The sequence below is a fragment of the Papaver somniferum genome, chromosome 7 (genome assembly GCF_003573695.1).
Source record: "Papaver somniferum cultivar HN1 chromosome 7, ASM357369v1, whole genome shotgun sequence".
Lineage (NCBI taxonomy): Eukaryota > Viridiplantae > Streptophyta > Magnoliopsida > Ranunculales > Papaveraceae > Papaver > Papaver somniferum.
Window position 1 is genome coordinate 43,295,386 of NC_039364.1, and position 19,172 is coordinate 43,314,557.

At 35.9% G+C, this 19,172-nt stretch overlaps 1 protein-coding gene across 1 annotated transcript; it reads left to right on the top strand.

The window, feature by feature from the left end:
* The first annotated feature begins 16,630 nt into the window (after positions 1 to 16,630).
* On the top strand, positions 16,631 to 18,205 carry LOC113294579 (expansin-A18-like). The gene is made up of 3 exons (XM_026542969.1): positions 16,631 to 16,778; positions 17,050 to 17,365; positions 17,626 to 18,205. Exons 1-3 carry the CDS (start codon positions 16,631 to 16,633, stop codon positions 17,939 to 17,941), a joined length of 780 nt encoding a protein of 259 aa, XP_026398754.1. The 3' UTR covers positions 17,942 to 18,205.
* The last annotated feature ends 967 nt before the right edge of the window (positions 18,206 to 19,172 follow it).

Consider the following 19,172-nt stretch of genomic DNA (forward strand, 5'->3'; position numbering starts at 1 on the left):
GTTTATCTCGACCATTAAGAGTTTTGGTTTTAGTGTTATTTTATTCTCTTGAATATGATATTGGCTATAGTTGAATGCTGTCTTTTGTTTAATTGGTTGTACCAACTCAATTCCAATGTATTTATTTGGGGTTTAGAAGTACTTGAACACCATTATTATGTACTTGATATTTTCTTCCCAAATTTGAAATGTTCCGTGGGATGCAATCCACTGGCTCGACTATTAAGAGTCGGTATTTTCAAAAGATACGTTGTAAATAAAATCACATGTATTCCAAATTTTGTGGAAGAACTCACAAAAGATGATATGAGTCAAAAAATTTCCATTTCTCTACTTCATCCATGATACTAACGAACCAGTATATCTTTACTAATTTATTCAACCTAAAGCAATTGGTTGACATGTGTATTGATTTTCTCGGCCTATTGAGATAAAGAAATTTCTCAAATTAAGCTAAATGTAGCAAAATTGAAAATGGAAAGAACCCCAAAGTAATAAGGGTTAGACGTAATGACTCATATAAAGCATGAGAAAAAGGACATTTATATCATGGGATGAAGCTAAAAATGTAATTTTATCTTCCATTATAAATGCAAGAGTTGGAAATGCACCTAGTTATAGGTGTTGGTATATACAATATAATGTGTGTAACATAGTAGCAACCAATTTTCACATCAAATTTAACGGCAACAAGAACTTTGCCTGACCAATTGACTATCTTATTCACTTGAACTAGATCCAATGTCTGCACTTATGGAATGAAAACACGAGACATAAATTCTCTAAAGCACTTGAGATATATTGGGTGACACGTAATATACATTCACTCTAAAGTACTTGAGTTGAATCCCACTTTTATTACGTTATAAGGCCACACCACTTATTATAACTCTTAAGACCCAAGTGTCTAACTCATAGTTGTTTTTCTTCCACTAGCTTAAGGAATTTAAACTAGTTGTTAAACAATTTCCTTATAATGTGACTACGAGGATTGGATCATCGAGTGAAACACTGCTCAAAATTTGTTTTTTCGAGATAGAACAAAGACGTCACAAAATCTCTACATGTACCGAGAGATAATCACACCTTGTTTAATTCTAAAGAAACCCATGTAATTAAATGGATATCATGTGAAACCTCACAGTGATGAGAATATAATTGATTGCATCTTTTATAGTCTCTAATATTGTAGTTGCAGGAAATCCTACACTACACCCCTCATATGATTTCATTATTAATCAACTCATTTTTAGGTTTACACTCTTAATTTTATTGATCAATCTTTGAATGTTCTTACAAGAAAAGATAAAGAAATCAAGAATGACCTCTGCTCTAGACTTTCTCTCTCCTGTTTACTTGTTTCTTACTCAAAATAGATCTCCCCCTCTTTACAACTTGAACGACTATTTATAAGGAAATACATAGTGGATGACAGCTAATCTGTCCTTTATTTTCGGGTATAGTCTGCGACATTCTCGCAACCTTACAAATGTTAATTTCGAAATCTCTCTAATTTTCGCAGGACTATCACATCTTTCTCGTGATCCTAGCTGACGTCGTTTATCGTATCATTTCTGAAATTGTTCTGCGACACTGTTGTGTTGTGTTGTTGATAATTTGGCTGAGATATTACCGTTGCGAGATTCTGATCCTACATCTTGCCTCTTCTCATATCTTCTCTTCAAAGTAGAGAATGATGTGAGAAATGCCGCAGCTGTTCATCTTTTCATATTCTGCATTTATCACACGTATTCTTTCTTCCATTTGTTTCTTGATACGTCTTCTGTAGCCGCTGCTTTTCAACCGCTCACGTCTTTTCATCATAATGGTTTTTATTTCTTCGAGTAAAAAAAATCTCCTTTATATACTCGTCTTACTCTTCTTTCCACTTTTCTTTTTACTTTCTCTTCTATTTTTATTCTCTCATCTCTGCAACTCTGTTATTCTTCGGCAAGTTCTGCTGCTGTAATTTTTTCCCCCTTCAATCCTCTTACTTTTTATTCATTCCCATACTCTATATTCAAATATGGATCCAAGTGGTCATAGACATGAGAAGAATTTAAAAGATGTCCAAAAAGATCTTGCTGATAAAGATTTCACACTCTCCACCATTCCTGGTGAAAATGCCAAATCAATTCTTTCTGTCAAACTTTTCTCTGATCAGTATTGTGATGATCAATCAATCATAATTTCGCTAGGTCAGATTCTCGCAGGTCTCCCTATTCCTCTTAATGACCCATATCTTTCTTTATTCTATGAAATTCTCGCTCACTCGGGATTTTCGCGAGTTATCTTCCAACTGAGTGGGGACTGCATCCGTCTGATGCTAGAGTTCGGTAACCGTGGTGCTGGTAGAGGATCTATGTACTCAAAAGAACTTAGGGATCCTAAATTCGCAAACCTAGAGATAATTGCTGAGAAATACACAGTAGCGAGTTTCTTTGAGAACTATGAACTTATCTCCATGAAGAAAGAGAATAGTCGCTTGGGTATTCGCTTAAAAAGGAAAGATAACATTGATGAAGCCAAAATTATCATGCAAGATATTGAATGGCATTCTGGTAAAAACACAACTCCTCTCCAATCCAAAGATGATAAATGGTGTATTTTTCCTTTAATGCTAAAAAAACCTTACATTGCTGGGTCAAATGTTCTTCATGCGAATCTCGCTGCTTATCAACCTTGGGTTTTCTCTCGGCCCGAGAAAGAGAAAGAGGTATGTTTCTTCCCATTTAGTTCACTTTAAATTTCTTTATTTATCTTTATTATTTTATTCGCTAACTTTTGCGACATTCTGCAGATCTAAAAACTGAAAGATAGTTATAACAGGACTGGGAAAGCTAGTACTCTGTTAGCTCTTCGTTCATATACAGATCAGGTACGAAAAATTTACTTATGATTTTAAACTGTATATTGTTGCTTCCATTTCTTATTTCTATCTGTGTATGAAGACTATTGCTGAAATAGAAGAGCCTGCTGATGTTGCAAAGACTGGTGATAAAGGTAAAGGTGCTCTTCACAGAGAAAAATCAACTGCTCCTCCTTCAAAGAAAAGGAAAGTCCGTTCTTCTCCTTCAAATATTCCTCCTCAAGAAAATTTCGAAAGTGACAAGGATGATGAGGACAATGATGATTTTGTCGCAAGTGAAGATTTTCCACCTGAATCTTCTATGGCTAAACTCTCTGGCCTCTTTTCTGATTCTCTGCAAGGAATGGGAGATAGCCAATTCTCCAACACCTGCAAGGCTCTCGCTACACTTTGCGATGTCCCTTTACTGGATGGTGATAGTTCTCTTCGTGGAGTTTCTAGATCAGTGACTCCCGACTTCTTGCATTCCCTCAATAGTCTGGTATATTTTTATCCCTTTATTTCTTTATTGTCATAACTCAAAATTTCTTTCTATATTAATATTTTTTATATTTTCTCGCAGGCTGGAAAAGCTTCTTTTGTTGTTGCCTCAGACCTAGAGAGAAGACGCAAAAATCTTGAAAAGAAGAATCTTAAATTTCGCACAAAGAATGAAGAATTGGAAGCTGAAGTTAAAGGTCTTCGCGAGAAAAATAGACAATTAGAAATTGATTCTTCTTCGTATAAGAACAAAATCTCTAGTCTTCAGCAAGCTAATAATCATCTTTACGGTATGTTACTTTTCTCTTTTCCCTTCATTCATTCATCCTGTTGTTTTATCTTATTTAAATGATCCTTTTTGCATACATTTATGGTCTTTCTGATGAAGCTACCCTTCTTCGTTCATTTCCTAATGCCTTGGATAATGATACCCTTCTTGAGCGTCTTAACAATTCCTTAAATAGCTTCTCAAATGATAGAATTTCATCTCTTTCTCTAAACGAGCTTAGATTTAAATTTCGCTTCCTAGAAATTGACCATAGATCTAGTTTAGGCTTAGCCAACCGATTTAAGCGTCTCCTACTTGATTCTAAAGAGAAAACCAATGAGTTAAGAACCAAAATTAGCGGTCTCATAGATGATAAGGATCACATCTCTGATCAAGGTGCCAAGGTTTTGGCGAAATTCCAAGAGGCTCTTCTTGAATTTCAACTTGAACGAGATGAAGCTAACTGCAAGAACATCAAACTCTGCGAAAGGGAAAATCAAATTCGTTCTCGTCTTCTTATAAGTAGTGAGGATGAATTTGTTTGGGATGCGAAAATCTTAGATGATGCTAGAAAATATTTAGGTGTAAATGTTAGTCTCCAAGTTGAGCATACAGCCTTGATTAGAGATATGATTTCTGACAGAGAAGGTTACTAACTGCTCTTTTTTACTAATCTTTTGCTTCTTATGAATTTTCATCAAGTTAATAATTGATTGTCTTTTGCTCGCAGATTCTGAAAATAGATATCGTGAAAAGATTGAAGAACTCGAAGCTGAAAAGGAGGAGCTCGCAAAGAATCTTTCTTCTCGCAACGACAAGTATTCTAGATTAAAGAATCAAATCAAGATCGCTGTTGCGAATTTTAAGAATGATGCTATGCATTTTCGCAATCAAACTATCCAAATGGTTTGTGACGATCATAATATCCCACATTCTGATTATCCTTGTCTCTTGGAAGAAATCCCACAAAATACTCCCAGTTTGATTATCTCTGATAGCGAATCTGACGATGAAGAATGTGATAGTGATGGAGGTTCTGATGGTGATGAAGATTCTGACGCAGACGAAGAAGGGAACAAGTCTGATGAAGATAATGAAGGATCAACTAACAAGTAGTCTTTATTTCTTTCTTTGATTCTTTGTAATACTTGTACATTTATTTCTTCTTTCTGTATATTTGTGTTTCTTTCATTTTGACCTGCATTCATTAAAACAATTCTTCTTTGCAATACAGTTAATCAATATAATCATTAATTCTTGAATCTTTGAGTAAATCTATCATATGGAGACAAATAACATTTTCTAATTTCATACATTCCCATACTTGCCTCTGTTATTTGAATCCAAATGAGAGATTTCATAAATTTTTTCTTATTTTATGTCTCAATTTCACGGTCAATTATGTATAACTTCACAATCTTATGCGAAGTGTATTTTGATTCTTTTCAAAATCTCATTCCTGCGTGGTCTTATTTTGCCTTCCTAATTAAAGGTCTTATTATGCCACCTCTTGTCATTGCGACAAAATCGCAGGACGTCCTTGCACTTTCATGCAAAAACCCATTGATCTTGCCTTAACTTTTTATTTTGTATTATGGCCTCTTCAGGAATGTTGCGACAATACGACAGGCCTAAATATTCTTGCGAAAATGAAGCCCCATGACAGGACGTCTTCGCACTTTCTTGCGAAAACCCATTGATCTCGTCTTATCCTTTTCTTTTGTATTATTGCCTCTTCAGGATTGTTGCACAAATATGACAAGCCTTAATATCCTTGCGAATAAAAAGCCTCATGACATTTGCATCTTAAGACACTTATCAGCTCCCTAATGGAGGGTGCCGCCCTTATCTCCCCCCTGGTTGCCCCTTCAAGGAGACGTACTTCTACCATACAAGATTAGCTCCTCCCATCCAGTCTTAACAACAACCAGTTGTTTTCGCAGCCTCTTATCCCTTTTACCTATAGGTCTTATGGTTACGAGACTGCACCCTAAGTAGGGTTTTCTTCAGGCCGAGTGCAGTATAATCCAAGACTTGTCAAGAATGGCAAAGTACGCTTCAAACGTCCCTGACACTCTTGACTCAACCGTGTACCTCGGTGCCTTGATCAGATCTGCACTCCTTGGGAGAGTCCTTATTACCTTAGTCGCCAAACTTAAGTCACATGCTTAAGCTGAGAATCCAAGGTGCCTCTCCCGGATGGGCTTTATTGACCCCAAATCTCCATGACTCAGGTTCCGGTGGCGGTGTAGCCTTTCCCTGAGCCATGCAACAGGTACCCCCTTATATGACGTACTTTAGGTCTTACATTTGCCTCTTGCAAAATTGCATTCGCGAACTAGGGTGTACGCCATAAAGGTTTGCCCCTTTATTTTTTTGTCATTTTTCTATGATTGTCTTCTGTAAAATTCATTATCTCTGCGAGGGTATCGCAAATCATCATATTGTATCTGAATTTTGCAATCTTAATTTTGTCATTCAATCAAATGTATTTTTGAGAATTTTACTTATTGCGAGAGTATCGCAACAACTTAATCATTCATACATTTCTTGTTTTTATTACCTTTGTCATCCTCTGCTTTTTTATTATTTTCTGCTACTGCTTCCTTGGTAGTGGTATGTTCATCATTTTTATTCTGAGCTAGCATTAGTTTCGCAACATCTTTGATTTTGTGTCGCCAGTTTTCCTTCTTGTTTGCTCTTCCTTCGCAAGATTCTCTCTCAGTTTCGTAACACCTCTTTCCTTCAACCCAATCTCCATTTATGATTCCTACACCACTGGGGTGAGGGAATTTGATGCACTGGTGGAAAGTTGAAGCTACACCTAGAATACCATGTAACCAAGGTCGACCAATTAACGCATTGTAGGGTGATTCTACATCAACGACACAGAATAAGATTTCATAAGATATTCCTTTCAATGAAATTCGCATAGTAACCTCCCCTTTAGGCTTGTTAGCATTACCATTAAAACCATATATCTTATATGTTGATGGTATAAGATCATCATCTCTTCCACCCATGGTTTTATAAGTATGATAAAATAAAATGTTCACAGAGCTTCCAGTATCGATTAGAATTCTATTAATTGCCCATGAATCTTCAGCTTCATCATCCTCATCTGTTTTCAGTTTTGGATTAATTTATAATTTTACCACCAATGGATCGTCATGCACCTCTTCTCCTTCGGGAATTTCTTCTGCGGTAAAAGAAATGATCTGTTTCTGTCATTCCTCTAGTCGCGATATTTTCGCAATATTCATAATTTCTCTTCCATCATTATCTCTTGCGAACACTCTACTCAAAACATTATCATGAAAATCTTCAATTGTCTTATATGAATGTACGATAGAGTGACAGAATAGATTTTTTGCTTTTGCACCAACTTCTATGAAGAATGTTTCCTTCTTTTTCATCGTATTCACTTTGTGATGCTCTGGTGGTGGTGGCAGTGGTTGAGATTGTGGATTCCCTACCAGAAAGTCGTTTAGTTTTCCTTGATCTATCATTCTCAAAATAATTCTTTTTACATTTCTGCAATCATTTGTTGTATGTCCATGAAAATGATGATAAGAACAAAACTCATGGCTTCTGTGATTTGGAGGTGGTTCCGTTCCCATGTTCCATGGTGTTAGTATATTTTCCATCAAGATTATAGCTTCCCGTATCTTCTCCACACTTGCATTTAGAGGTGGCATCTTGATTTCTTCCCATACTACCTTGTGACCTCCTTGTCCTCTATTATAGTTTTGTCTTTGACCTCCATAAGTTTCTTGTGGTTGATCGAGTCTTTGAATCTTGTTATTTCCACCACGATTGTAGAAATTTCTTTCTCTTTCATACTCTTCTTGATCTCGGCTTCCCATAGCCACCAGTTTCTGTTGATTGTTACTCGTCACCTTCTCTTGTTGTACTTGCGAAGTATTCGCTACTGTGTTTATTAGATTGCGTAATAAGCTTGCATTCGTTGTTTGTGAGCTGGTGTTCGCAACTGGATATGATTCCATTTCATTTTGCCTTTCCTCTAGAGCAATGTATTCTTCTTGAAGTTCTCGCAATTCAGTCATTGTGATTGTATTCTTGACTCTGAAAATTTGGACATACAATAGGTTTGTTGCAAACATCTCATTGATAAATGATAATATAAGATATCACTCATCTACGGCCAGCCATTTCGCTACACATAGTTCTCCATCTTTTAGTCAGGTGCTTCAAACTTTCACCAATCCTTTGTTTTAATCCAAACACATCTTCTATTCCAAGTCACGAGGAATTATTACTTATATATGCCCCCAAGAATGTAGTCTGCAAATGATTGAAGGATGTTATTGTGTTCTTTGGTAGACCTTCAAACCATTTTAACGCCTTTCCTATTAAGATGGATGCGAAATATTTGCACAATACGACATCATGATTTTCCCATTGTAACATGCACCTCACATAGGCTTTAATGTGTTGAATTGCACAAGTTGTTCCATTAAAAATGCTGGTTAATGCGGGCAAATTGCATTTCGGTGGTATTCCTCCTAATTGTACTTCCCTTGTAAATGGAGTTTTCGCATCTTCTTATATTTCTTCATCCAATTGTCTTCTACCTACTTCTCCTCTATTATTTAGCATTCCTCTCATTTCTTCTAATTCTTTCAAGATTTGTTTATTTACACCTGAATCTTGATCCATTGGTCTTTTAAATTTCGCCTCTCTTCTTCTGCGTTCATGTCTATCTTCTCTCGCGAAATTTTGTATTCTTCTTCATTATCCTCATCTCGTCTTCTTCTGCGATTCTCTTCCTCATATATATCTTGAATTCGCATATGATGATGCCTTTCATTTTCCCCTCCATGATTTTGTTCATTTCTTATCAATTTCATTCGCTGTAATTCAACCATCCTCTGTACTCTATCATACTCCTCATTGAGATTACCGTTATTCCGGTTTTGTGTACGCCTTCTTTATCGATTGTCGTGATTGTTCTGGCGAATTGTCTCCTGAAGTTCTTGTTCTTCCATTTCCGCTCTCAATCTTTCACGTTCGCAGATTAAACGTGCTTGTTCAGCATAATGTCTTTCAATTTCTTCTTCAATTGTCTGTTGATTTCTTTGAGTTTCTCTTTCATGTAAAATTCTTCTTTCTTCCTCTCGATTTCCTTCGCCATCTTGGTCATTTCGTCCCTGACATTGTCCGTTCTCTTGATTTCCACCATTTTGCCCATCATCAAAAGTTTCATTTCGTGGAACGTAACGATCATCAGCTCTTTCTCTATTTTCGCGATATTCTTCATTAGGATTTGATATTTCTTCATGAATATTATTTCCAGCATTAATTGTGGGTGAGTTTCGCATCATTTCTCTTCTAGTCGATCTTGAATATGATTTTGTAATACTTCTCGATCTTCTATTCTGTAGTCTTATATTCTCCATCCTTAATTCGTGATTTTGCCTTGTTAGATTTGCACGTTCTTCTGCCTCAGCTCTTCGTTCTTCATGTATTCTTCGTCTCAATGTTTCTAACGCTCCAATTTCCTCATCTCCATGAATTATTCCTTCATCTACTTCTTGATTTCTTTCTTCCTGTGTATGGTTTCTGTTTTGTTGTTCTTCTTCTACTTCTTCTGCCGAATTTGATCGCCAAGTGTGTATACTCACCCTGTCATAATCTGTATTCCTCCCTTGAACTAGTGTTTGTTGAATTTGTGTTTGAGTTTGATTTTCTCTATTACTTCTCATTCTAGTAGATTCTCCCATTTTACTTCTTTCTCTCCCAGCAATTCTCTTGCTTCTTCTAACAGTAGTCGGTTGTTCGGATGTATTTCTTCTTCTAGCCATTTCTTCAATGTTAACAATATTGCAAGAAATTATGGAAAATTCTTAATCAATCACTCTAAATCTTGACCAATCTTAATATTAATTTTCAGATTTTTCTAGAATAATCTTCAATACGTTCCCTGTTTCTAGCGCCATTATGTAGTTGCAGGAAATCCTACACTACACCCCTCATATGATTTCATTATTAATCAACTTATTTTTAGGTTTACACTCTTAATTTTATTGATCAATCTTTGAATGTTCTTACAAGAAAAGATAAAGAAATCAAGAATGACATCTGCTCTAGACTTTCTCTCTCCTATTTACTTGTTTCTTACTCAAAATAGATCTCCCTCTCTTTACAACTTGAACGACTATTTATAAGGAAATACATAGTGGATGACAGCTAATCTGTCCTTTATTTTAGGGTATAGTCTGCGACATTCTCGAAACCTTACAAATGTTAATTTCGCAAGCTCTCTAATTTTCGCAGGACTATCACATCTTTCTCGTGATCCTAGATGACGTCGTTTATCGTATCATTTCTGAAATTGTTCTACGACGCTGTTGTGTTGTGTTGTTGATAATTTCACTGAGATATTACCGTTGCGAGATTCTGATCCTACAAATATATTTGGAAGGAAATGCATTTTAGAGAAACTAATGAGCCAATCTAGTGAAATGTAAATCACTAAAGTATTTGGATTATTGAATCCATATTGACTCCGACGATGAAATGTTGGAAATTGACTCATACAAACTTTGACATAACCATAAAGGCACTTTGGTTGTGACATGATGTTTCATTTTGAAAGGACTCATACATATATCGTTGTGTTTGAGTGGACGAGACAACGAGAAAAAGATTGAAATAATGCGAAGTAACGACATATCTCTCAATAAGTGTTTTCTAAAGTACCAGATGCACAACCCCCTCCTCCCTCCCATTATGCTTTTAAGTAAGAGAGCATATCACTCATTTTACAAAGTCTTCAGTAAAACAGGATCGAGACCATCCTAAGATGCAAATGGTAAACAATCCATATTACAAAGATAACAAGGTGAAATTTAGAAAAATATTCATGCAGAATGCGGACCATTAAAGTGACTTATGGCTCTGGTGAATGTTTTGACATTTTGGACTAGTTATAGTTCCCAGGAAATTTGCGTTTAAAAACTCCTAACACATATTACATAATACAAAGTGTAAAGGCTCACTACCCTTATTAATGCTAGAGAATTTACATCAAAAGGACTTGATGAATATTGCAAGTTTTATAGGATCAATATAGAGCATCTTATACTCAATGGTATCGCAGAGGCTACCATCAAAGGTTGCAGATGGTGCCTAAGGAATAGGTTATGCGTACCAACCTATCCTTTATTGCTTTGGGGATATGCAATATTACACGCATCTTACTTAATTTGTTTTTAGAACCCAATATTAGTCAACATTTTTTGCGTACCAGTTGGTAACTGGATTTAATCCTGACATTCGTGTTCTTACGCATTTTTGGTTGCACTATATATGTGCCATTACGACTCCACATCGTACTATGATGGGTCTTCAAAATTGTTGAGTAGTTATGTTGGAAATGAGTTCCCAACAATTATCCGCATTTTAAACCTTTTGACAGGAGGTCTCTTACCGCTAGATTTACGGGTTATCACTTTAGTGAGACAGTCTTCCCGTCGTTAGGGGGAGATAAGAAAAAGTATTTTCTAGGGGACGATGGGAATTGTCATGGTGTGTTCCCACCGTGTCTCATATTGATTCTTGTACTCCACAAATGTAAATGTGAAGTGACAAAGAATAATCGATTTTCAGAATGTACACTGATGTCGCTAAAGTGACAAGATCACACATACCTGCTGCAAATATTCCTGCAAGTTTAGAAATCCTCAGTATGGGGTACACCATAGACTAAGGTGTTGCAACTACACTTGGTGGAAGTGTAGTTGAGGTCGTGGCTCCATAAAGTAAGATGGAGAGACCACCAGGTTCGATCAATGCTCACCAAGAAAGGAAGTAGGTGAGTAAGGAACAAATTATTTATATCATCAGAAATCATCTTATAAGATTGTCTCTGAATATGTCCATGAATCAAACTGGAGGACGCTCCAAAGTTTAATGATTCCAGAGAACAATGACATCCCAAGTGGATTATGAGAATGCACACGAGTCACTGGAAATATCATGCGAGCATATTGATGATTAATTTCATATACATTTGCTTAAGGAAATAAAGCAAGATGAGATCGAACCAAGCTCCTTGTTGCTTAATTTCAACGAAGAGCGTATTTGGCCTATACAATCCAGGTAGAACTTGGTTCTTTGACAAATATACAGGTATTTGGTGTAGTAATGCTAACCAACCAAGTGTAAAGCCTATTGGACATACATGATTAATTTGTCACAAAGCATAATGAGAAGAAAGCAGTCTTAAACTATAAAGACTCTCCTTGTGGCGCGAGGTTTCTCAAAAATCCCTGGTATTGTCCTCTTGTAATGAACGTTATATCGTTCCTCTACTTAGTTAGCTTGGTAATTTCAAAAGAACTTGAAATGCAACATAATTATGTGGTTATTATGTATCTCTGAAAGAATCAAGAGATAGAATATATTTGAAAAAGTGCATGATGGCCTTTTGCTTCCCAAGTCGAATGACTCTAAACCACGGAGTGTGTTTTCAGTTACACTGGAGCACTCACTTATTGATTTGAACAATCACGCGGATGTGGTATACCCGTCTAGGTGACTATTTGATTGGGAAGGGATAAACAAGTAAGTTTTCGTGCCATGCGTATTAAATAAGTTCCTGATTCAGAATTATAGCTATTTATGTCGACGGTATGAACATGATAAGTACTCTTGATGGAATAAGATATCTTATAAGCTATTTAAAATCTGAATTTGAGATGAAAATCCTGGGAAATATCGATCTTATCTATGTTCTGAACTAGAAGTCCGAGCTTGTGGTATATTATTCCACCAGTTTGCATATGTCTAAAGTTGTCAGGAAATTTAACAAAGACATGCATCCTGATAGCACTCCCATGATTAGTCGAGGTTCAAATGTAAGTAAGATACCATTTCGTCTAAAGGAAGATGACGAAGATGTGTTGGGAGATGAAATTACCATATCTAAGTACAGTAGACGCATTTTTGTACTTAGTATAATAATGCACTCGATTAAATTTTACATCCTCAAGGAACTTGTTAGCTAGATATAGTTCAGCGCCATTGGAATGGTATAATGAATGTAATCATGTACTCAAAAGTAACCACTGACATAATTTTTTTTTTAATCCCTATAAGGACATAAAAAGGAATGCTAATGAAAGTGCAATCCAAAAGTTGTTCACTATGAAGGAACAATAATATCGTCTCCAACGAAAGTAATTAGGGGGAGATATGATAGACTATTTTCTAAGTCATTATCGATATTCAGTTTCGAAAACTACATGACTAAAGGAACTGTCTGGAACAACTCTGAAAGTAATCAGGGGGAGATGCCGACATCAGGGGAGGATCCAAGGATATGATGTCGACATAATTTATTTCGAAACTGAAGCTTGTGTTGTACTATTTTTCCCTTCGATCGAGAATAGTTTTTCCCAAAGGGTTTTGTTACTCAACAAGGTTTTTAGCGAGACAATACTAAAAACATCAAGTATGTTGAACATTGAAGACATAAAGATCGCGTTGATATTATTGAAAATATCTTAATCAAAGAAATGAAACGTGATATTCTCTTAAGCAACGAAACTTCCAGAATCAACAACAGGGTCTTATAAACATTCAAGTCACCAAAGTAAAGTGTGATAAACTCCTTTTGACTGTATTAGAATAATGAAAATTGTCTGACATCAGAGGGAGCATCTAATGGTGTGTTGAACTATTTTCCTTCACCGAGGTTGCTTTTTCCCACAGGGTTTTAATACTCGGCAAGGTTTTTAATGATACAACAACAAACACCAGGAAGTAATTTGCTAACTGAGGTTATTTTCTTTCCCACAAGGATTTTCTGCCTTATGAGTTGTGAAGCAACTAATCAACTTCAACGGAGCAAAGTGATCATCTGCAACGGATCACCTTTACTTACATCTGTCACGTTGTACTCTTTTCCCTTCGTCAAGGTTTTGTCCCACTAGGTTGTTCCTTGTCAAGGTTTTAATGAGACAACATATTTGAGTCCAACTATGTTCTAAGGTTGCTTAATATTGTACTCTTTTTATTTAGTTCAGGTTTTGTCCCTCTGGGTTTCCCTGGCGAAGTTTTAACGAGGCAATTAACTTAGACTCATCGATCTGTGAAGATCGTATTGCATGTGATGAACTACATGTAAAATAAGAGACAACATGTGAAGTACTACATGTGAAGAGTTGTACCAAGGTTTTATCCCACTTGGTTTTTCCTTGTCAAAATTTTAGTAAGGCAATTGATTTCGGCACAAGTCATCAAGGAGAGAACGACATTTGAAGAACTACATTTAAAGCACTATATGTGAAGCACTATGTATAAAGCTTTGTTATTGAACCGCACAAGGGGGAGTGTTATAGGACATGTGGCCCATAGATGTGCGGTCCATTAGATGGATAGGTCTTCCCTTTCTTGTATATAAGATAACATTATATGTATGTAATAGATTGATGTCTCTTTATTAATACCAAGTTCTTCTCCTTCTCTATCTCTTGCTTTAACCTAATTGTTACTCCAAAATATTCTTCAATTTTTGTTTTCTAAAAATATACTCCCTCCGTCCCCAATAAGATGACCTAGTTGTAGTTTGCACAAATTTTAAGGCAAGGAGGAAAGTGGAGTATATTTAACTATTTTTTACAATTATACCCTTATTGGCAATAATTAATAAAATTTAGAAACGATTTATCTCTTAAACTATACCACGGTTTTTTATAAACTTTATACCGTCGAAAATCATTTTAAAACACCTGCGCAACGAATATAAACATGACTATCAAATTATACATATTTCTTATAGAAAAAATAATCAATTAAAAGGGTAGTTTTAGAAATATCTCTTGATTAGTGAAATAGGTCATCTATTTATGGGACAAAGTTTAAAACCAAATAGGTCATCTTATTAGGGACGGAGGGAGTATTATTCTTCTATCAAAAATTAATATTATTTGATTTGTTATTATTATTTCAGAAAATATTTTTTATATAATATTAAAAGTTATTATTCTCTAACAAAATATATTGTAATAGTAAACATCATCATACAAAGCTTTTGGTTGGCAACCTAGCAACAAGCTGGGCACCAACACCCTTTTGAGTCTATAACTCTTTTAAAATTTTTTCTTTTTATATATATTCTTCATTTTTATTTATTTATAGTTTCTATTTCTCTTATAATTAAGTTTTAAAAGTTAGAATTCTATGGATGTATTACATCCGTCTTAATTTCATACTAAACACTGAATATTGAACTACATGTAGTTCCAATGCAAGACGTTACTGGCGAAACGGACCCTCAATCCAATTTTGTTAAATCTTAACTTCATGATAGTATACAACTGCGGTAGGTATTTAAGATTCACCGATTATAAACCTAATTGGAAGCACGTTAATTATGAGCTAGCCTAATTCCATTTCTTAACTTGTTTATTTTATAATTTCTCAAAATTCAAATATTGGAAATCATTAGATAATCGGCAGATTGGGACTCATGGACGACTATTGATATTTAAACAAAATTGGTTGACGCGTGTTAGTATAAGTTTCTCTTTCAAGTTTCATCTCAATTTCCAGCTATAATTTCACGGCTTTGTATGTAGATCACCCTAAAAGACCATCCATGAGGTGCTAGTAATTTTTCAATATGCTAAAATGAAAAAAAGATAAAATGAAAAAGTGATAACGTCTTTTATCTAAAATCGGATATGATATAAGTTTTAGAATACTTTGGCAGCTGAAAGTGGCAATTCTAACCGGATTCTTTCTCACAACGGAAAATGGGTCATTTGTCAAAATATTTTTAAATCACGGTTCAAATGGACGAGTAAAAAATAGTTTGGGTGAAATGGCCAAAAAAAATAGTAAGGGTTTCGTCCTAGTTTAAATTTAAAAAATAACAAGGATAAAACTGGATATATCTTGTGTAAATTAAAAATAAGAAAAAATATTTGAAAATTGGCACAATAAAACTGGTTACATCCTGTCTATTTTTACATTTTTGTCCATTTAAACAGTATCAAAATCTAACTGTCCATTTCACCCAGAAATTATTGATTTTGGTCTTTTTAACCAATTTTGTGTTCTCACAAAAGGTATGGCATTCAGATCAGATTTGAGAGTCAACGTGACTCGCCATATGTGACTGGAAACGAGACTGAGCCTTGCATGAGAGCGATATGGCCTATTGGTGAAACTTAATGTGGATCTCAATTGTAGCCTAGCATTGAGCTCGTTTTGAGTCTTTGAGACACAGTTTGAAAGAATTATTTGTGTTGCCCACTACGAGCACTCATATACTAAAAGTCAAATGTATAGCTAAATACGTATTACTTTATGAATTATGATGATCAGACCGGATTTCGTGACGGACCAAAATCTAACCGACGTCGTTTGTGTCTTGGAGGGAAAAAATCTGGTTAGTAAGTGTTACATCCAACTTTTTAGATTATGTTTGTTTGGAGGGAATGACATCATTTTCACGAAACCTTAACTTTTAAATTTTCCCTCTCAAAATATACGACGACACCATACAAACACGAAATTACGCTGTCGCAATGATTTTATTCGGTTAATTCACACACACGCTGCTCCAAAACATCACGCATCTATTTTATGCCGTTTCATTGATAAAACAAAATCAAAATGGTACTTCGTTTGTAATATTGAATAACAATTAACAGGTGTACGTATCAGATTTTAGAATTGTGAACCGGCGAAAAATGCTAAGCTCTTACATGCTTAAATATTGTTTTTCAAAATACGGAGTTGAGCTCATCAACTATTCTGAATTTTATCGTGCAAGTCAGTACTATTAGTAACCAGTTTTTCTTCCATTTCAAGTGATTTATTAATAGCCAGATCATCACATTTTTCTCTCTCTCTTTCGATATATAAAAGATAGGCAGGTAAAAAAGGAAGTGCAGTACATGGAACTGATGCAAAATAGCCTTAATTGATCAATAGAGCTAGAGATAGCTAATAGTATCTTAACAGCTGATTAGTTAACAATGGCAAGACTAGGGTTCGGGGTGAGTTTGTTGATCAGCGTGATGATTATTCTGAAATCAGTTGATGGACAGGGGTACGGAGGTGATACATGGAACAGTGCACATGCAACATTTTATGGGGACGATAGTGGCCAAGCTGCAGACATGGGTATGCTTCTCTTTGTTTTTTGCATGTTTTCTCGGATACCAGTAGCTATGATGCCAAAGGTGTATCCTAGAGCATAAAAGCAGCTTTCTATTCTTCACAAGGCAAGAACAGAAATTATTTTTTGCAGAAAATTTGGCTTGTTAAAAAATATTGTTCGAGATCAAATGCAATTTTCTTCGCAAGCTTGCTTCCTATTGTTTTCTCTTTGATTGCAGTAATCATGGCACTGATATACTCCCTCCCTCCTTGTTTTTCATTTCTTTTTCTGCAGGAGGGGCTTGTGGGTATGGGAATTGGATTGCAAGCAATTATGGGACGGATACTGCAGCTCTGAGCACAACACTGTACAACAATGGCTTTGCTTGTGGATCTTGTTTCCAAATTCAATGTGTTGATTCTAAATATTGCAATGTATACTCGCCAATCACCACAGTGACCGCCACAAACCTTTGCCCACCAAACTGGTCCAAAGACTCCAATGCTGGGGGTTGGTGCAACCCACCTAGGACTCATTTCGACATGTCTAAGCCCGCCTTCATGAAAATTGCCAATCATGTTGGTGGTATTGTTCCTGTTAACTACCGTAGGTAGGATATAGTACATATAAACCAAACTTTCAAACATTCTTTTTTCCTTTTTGAGCAATGAGATCCATATGCACTGGGATGTTTTGCGCGCCATGTTCGTTATCATATTTCAAAACTGGCCAGTTGAGTCCAGGGCTGGGCTGAGCTAAATAATTAGAGACCCATGGGCTCAATATCTTCTTTTCTTTTTCTCAGATAGCAATATTTTTCATTTTTTCTATTGAAGTTAAAGAGGTTGTCTGCTCATGATGTGTATGCAGAGTTCCATGCAAGAGGGATGGAGGGCTAAGGTTTTCATTCCAAGGGAATGGTTATTGGCTATTGGTGTATGTGATGAATGTTGGAGGAAGTGGAGATATTGCAAGCATGTCTGTTAAAGGAAGCCAAAGTAATGAATGGATAAGCATGAGCCACAACTGGGGTGCTTCTTATCAAGCTTTTTCAACGCTAAAAGGACAGTCTCTCTCCTTCAAGATCACCAGTTACACAACAAAGCAAACTGTCGTAGCAATCGATGTAGCACCATCTACCTGGACTACTGGTGTTACTTATCAATGTAACAAAAATTTTCATTAGCTACTTATTAACTGGCCAAGCTATTGTCTTCATATATGGTTTCCTAATTACTATTATTAGTATTGTATTTGTTAATCTAATTCTCTCTCTCCCTCTCTGTCTGTCTCTCTTCTCTCATGGAGAGTTGTATGATGTTTCTCTGTATAGATCTCTTGGATGTCAATTTAAAGGAGACTAGGCCACAGTTGTTTACTGGATATTGTTGTAGTTTGCTTGATAGAAACATTTGCAAATCCCAATCAGAGAGTCCAAGGGCCGGGACAATTCTTCTCGCCCGACTCTTTCCCCTCTACCCTGCCTCGTGTAAGAGTTAGAAAAGACAGAATTAATGGAACTAATGGTGATCGGACGTAGCTCAGAGAAGAAGTATAAAAATAGTAAATGCAAGAACTGACCCTAAAAGGGTTGTCAGGGTTGACCCTAACCCTAATCACGTTCCGGGAGTTACTTGTACGTTGTACCACCTTGTGTAAATAGCGAGGAACAGGTACAGTTCTTCTGTCCCATGTACCAAGCAATAAACTGGAGAATGGTCTCCAGAGGGTAGCCAAAAGACCTCACTCTTGTTTCTATTTTCTCTCCTGGGAAATTTGAAAAGGCCAACTATTTCCTATTCATTAGGCATCAATAAATTCAATCAAACATCAAGTGCATTTTAGTATTAGATTTGAGAATCCACTCTAAAGTAAACACTTTTGTGGTTTGATGTCGTCTTACCATGAAAGACAAATCATGGTTTAGAATGGAATTTTCCAACATGAACAACACTGTTGTCCATACTGATGAAAAAGAATGCCATTTGAAAATTTACCTTGGGGGTTCATCTACAGCAATCATCATTACTCATCTCCACTTCGCCTTTAGATCCCACATCCAACCAATATTTTTTCAAACCTAGACCCTTCCTCAAAGTTGACAATTTTTGAGGTTCTTGATTCATCAGCAAGTTACCAGTAACAGTGGAAGGTGGGACACACAATCCATTCATCACCTATGATCCTAGAATACCCATTGCACTTCAGCTAGAAAGAAAAAGCAATAGTGGACTGCTCATCTAAGCTGCACAAGGGAAAATCTCATCTTTAGGAACATATTCGAATAACAAGATATAGCGATTTCTTTTTACTCGCTACTCCAGTCGACTGAAATCCTAGATAATAGCCTCCTTGTATGGGGGTTAATGTAAAAAGGCCTGAATCTTCGTGGTTGAACTAAAGCACTCCTTTTGCAG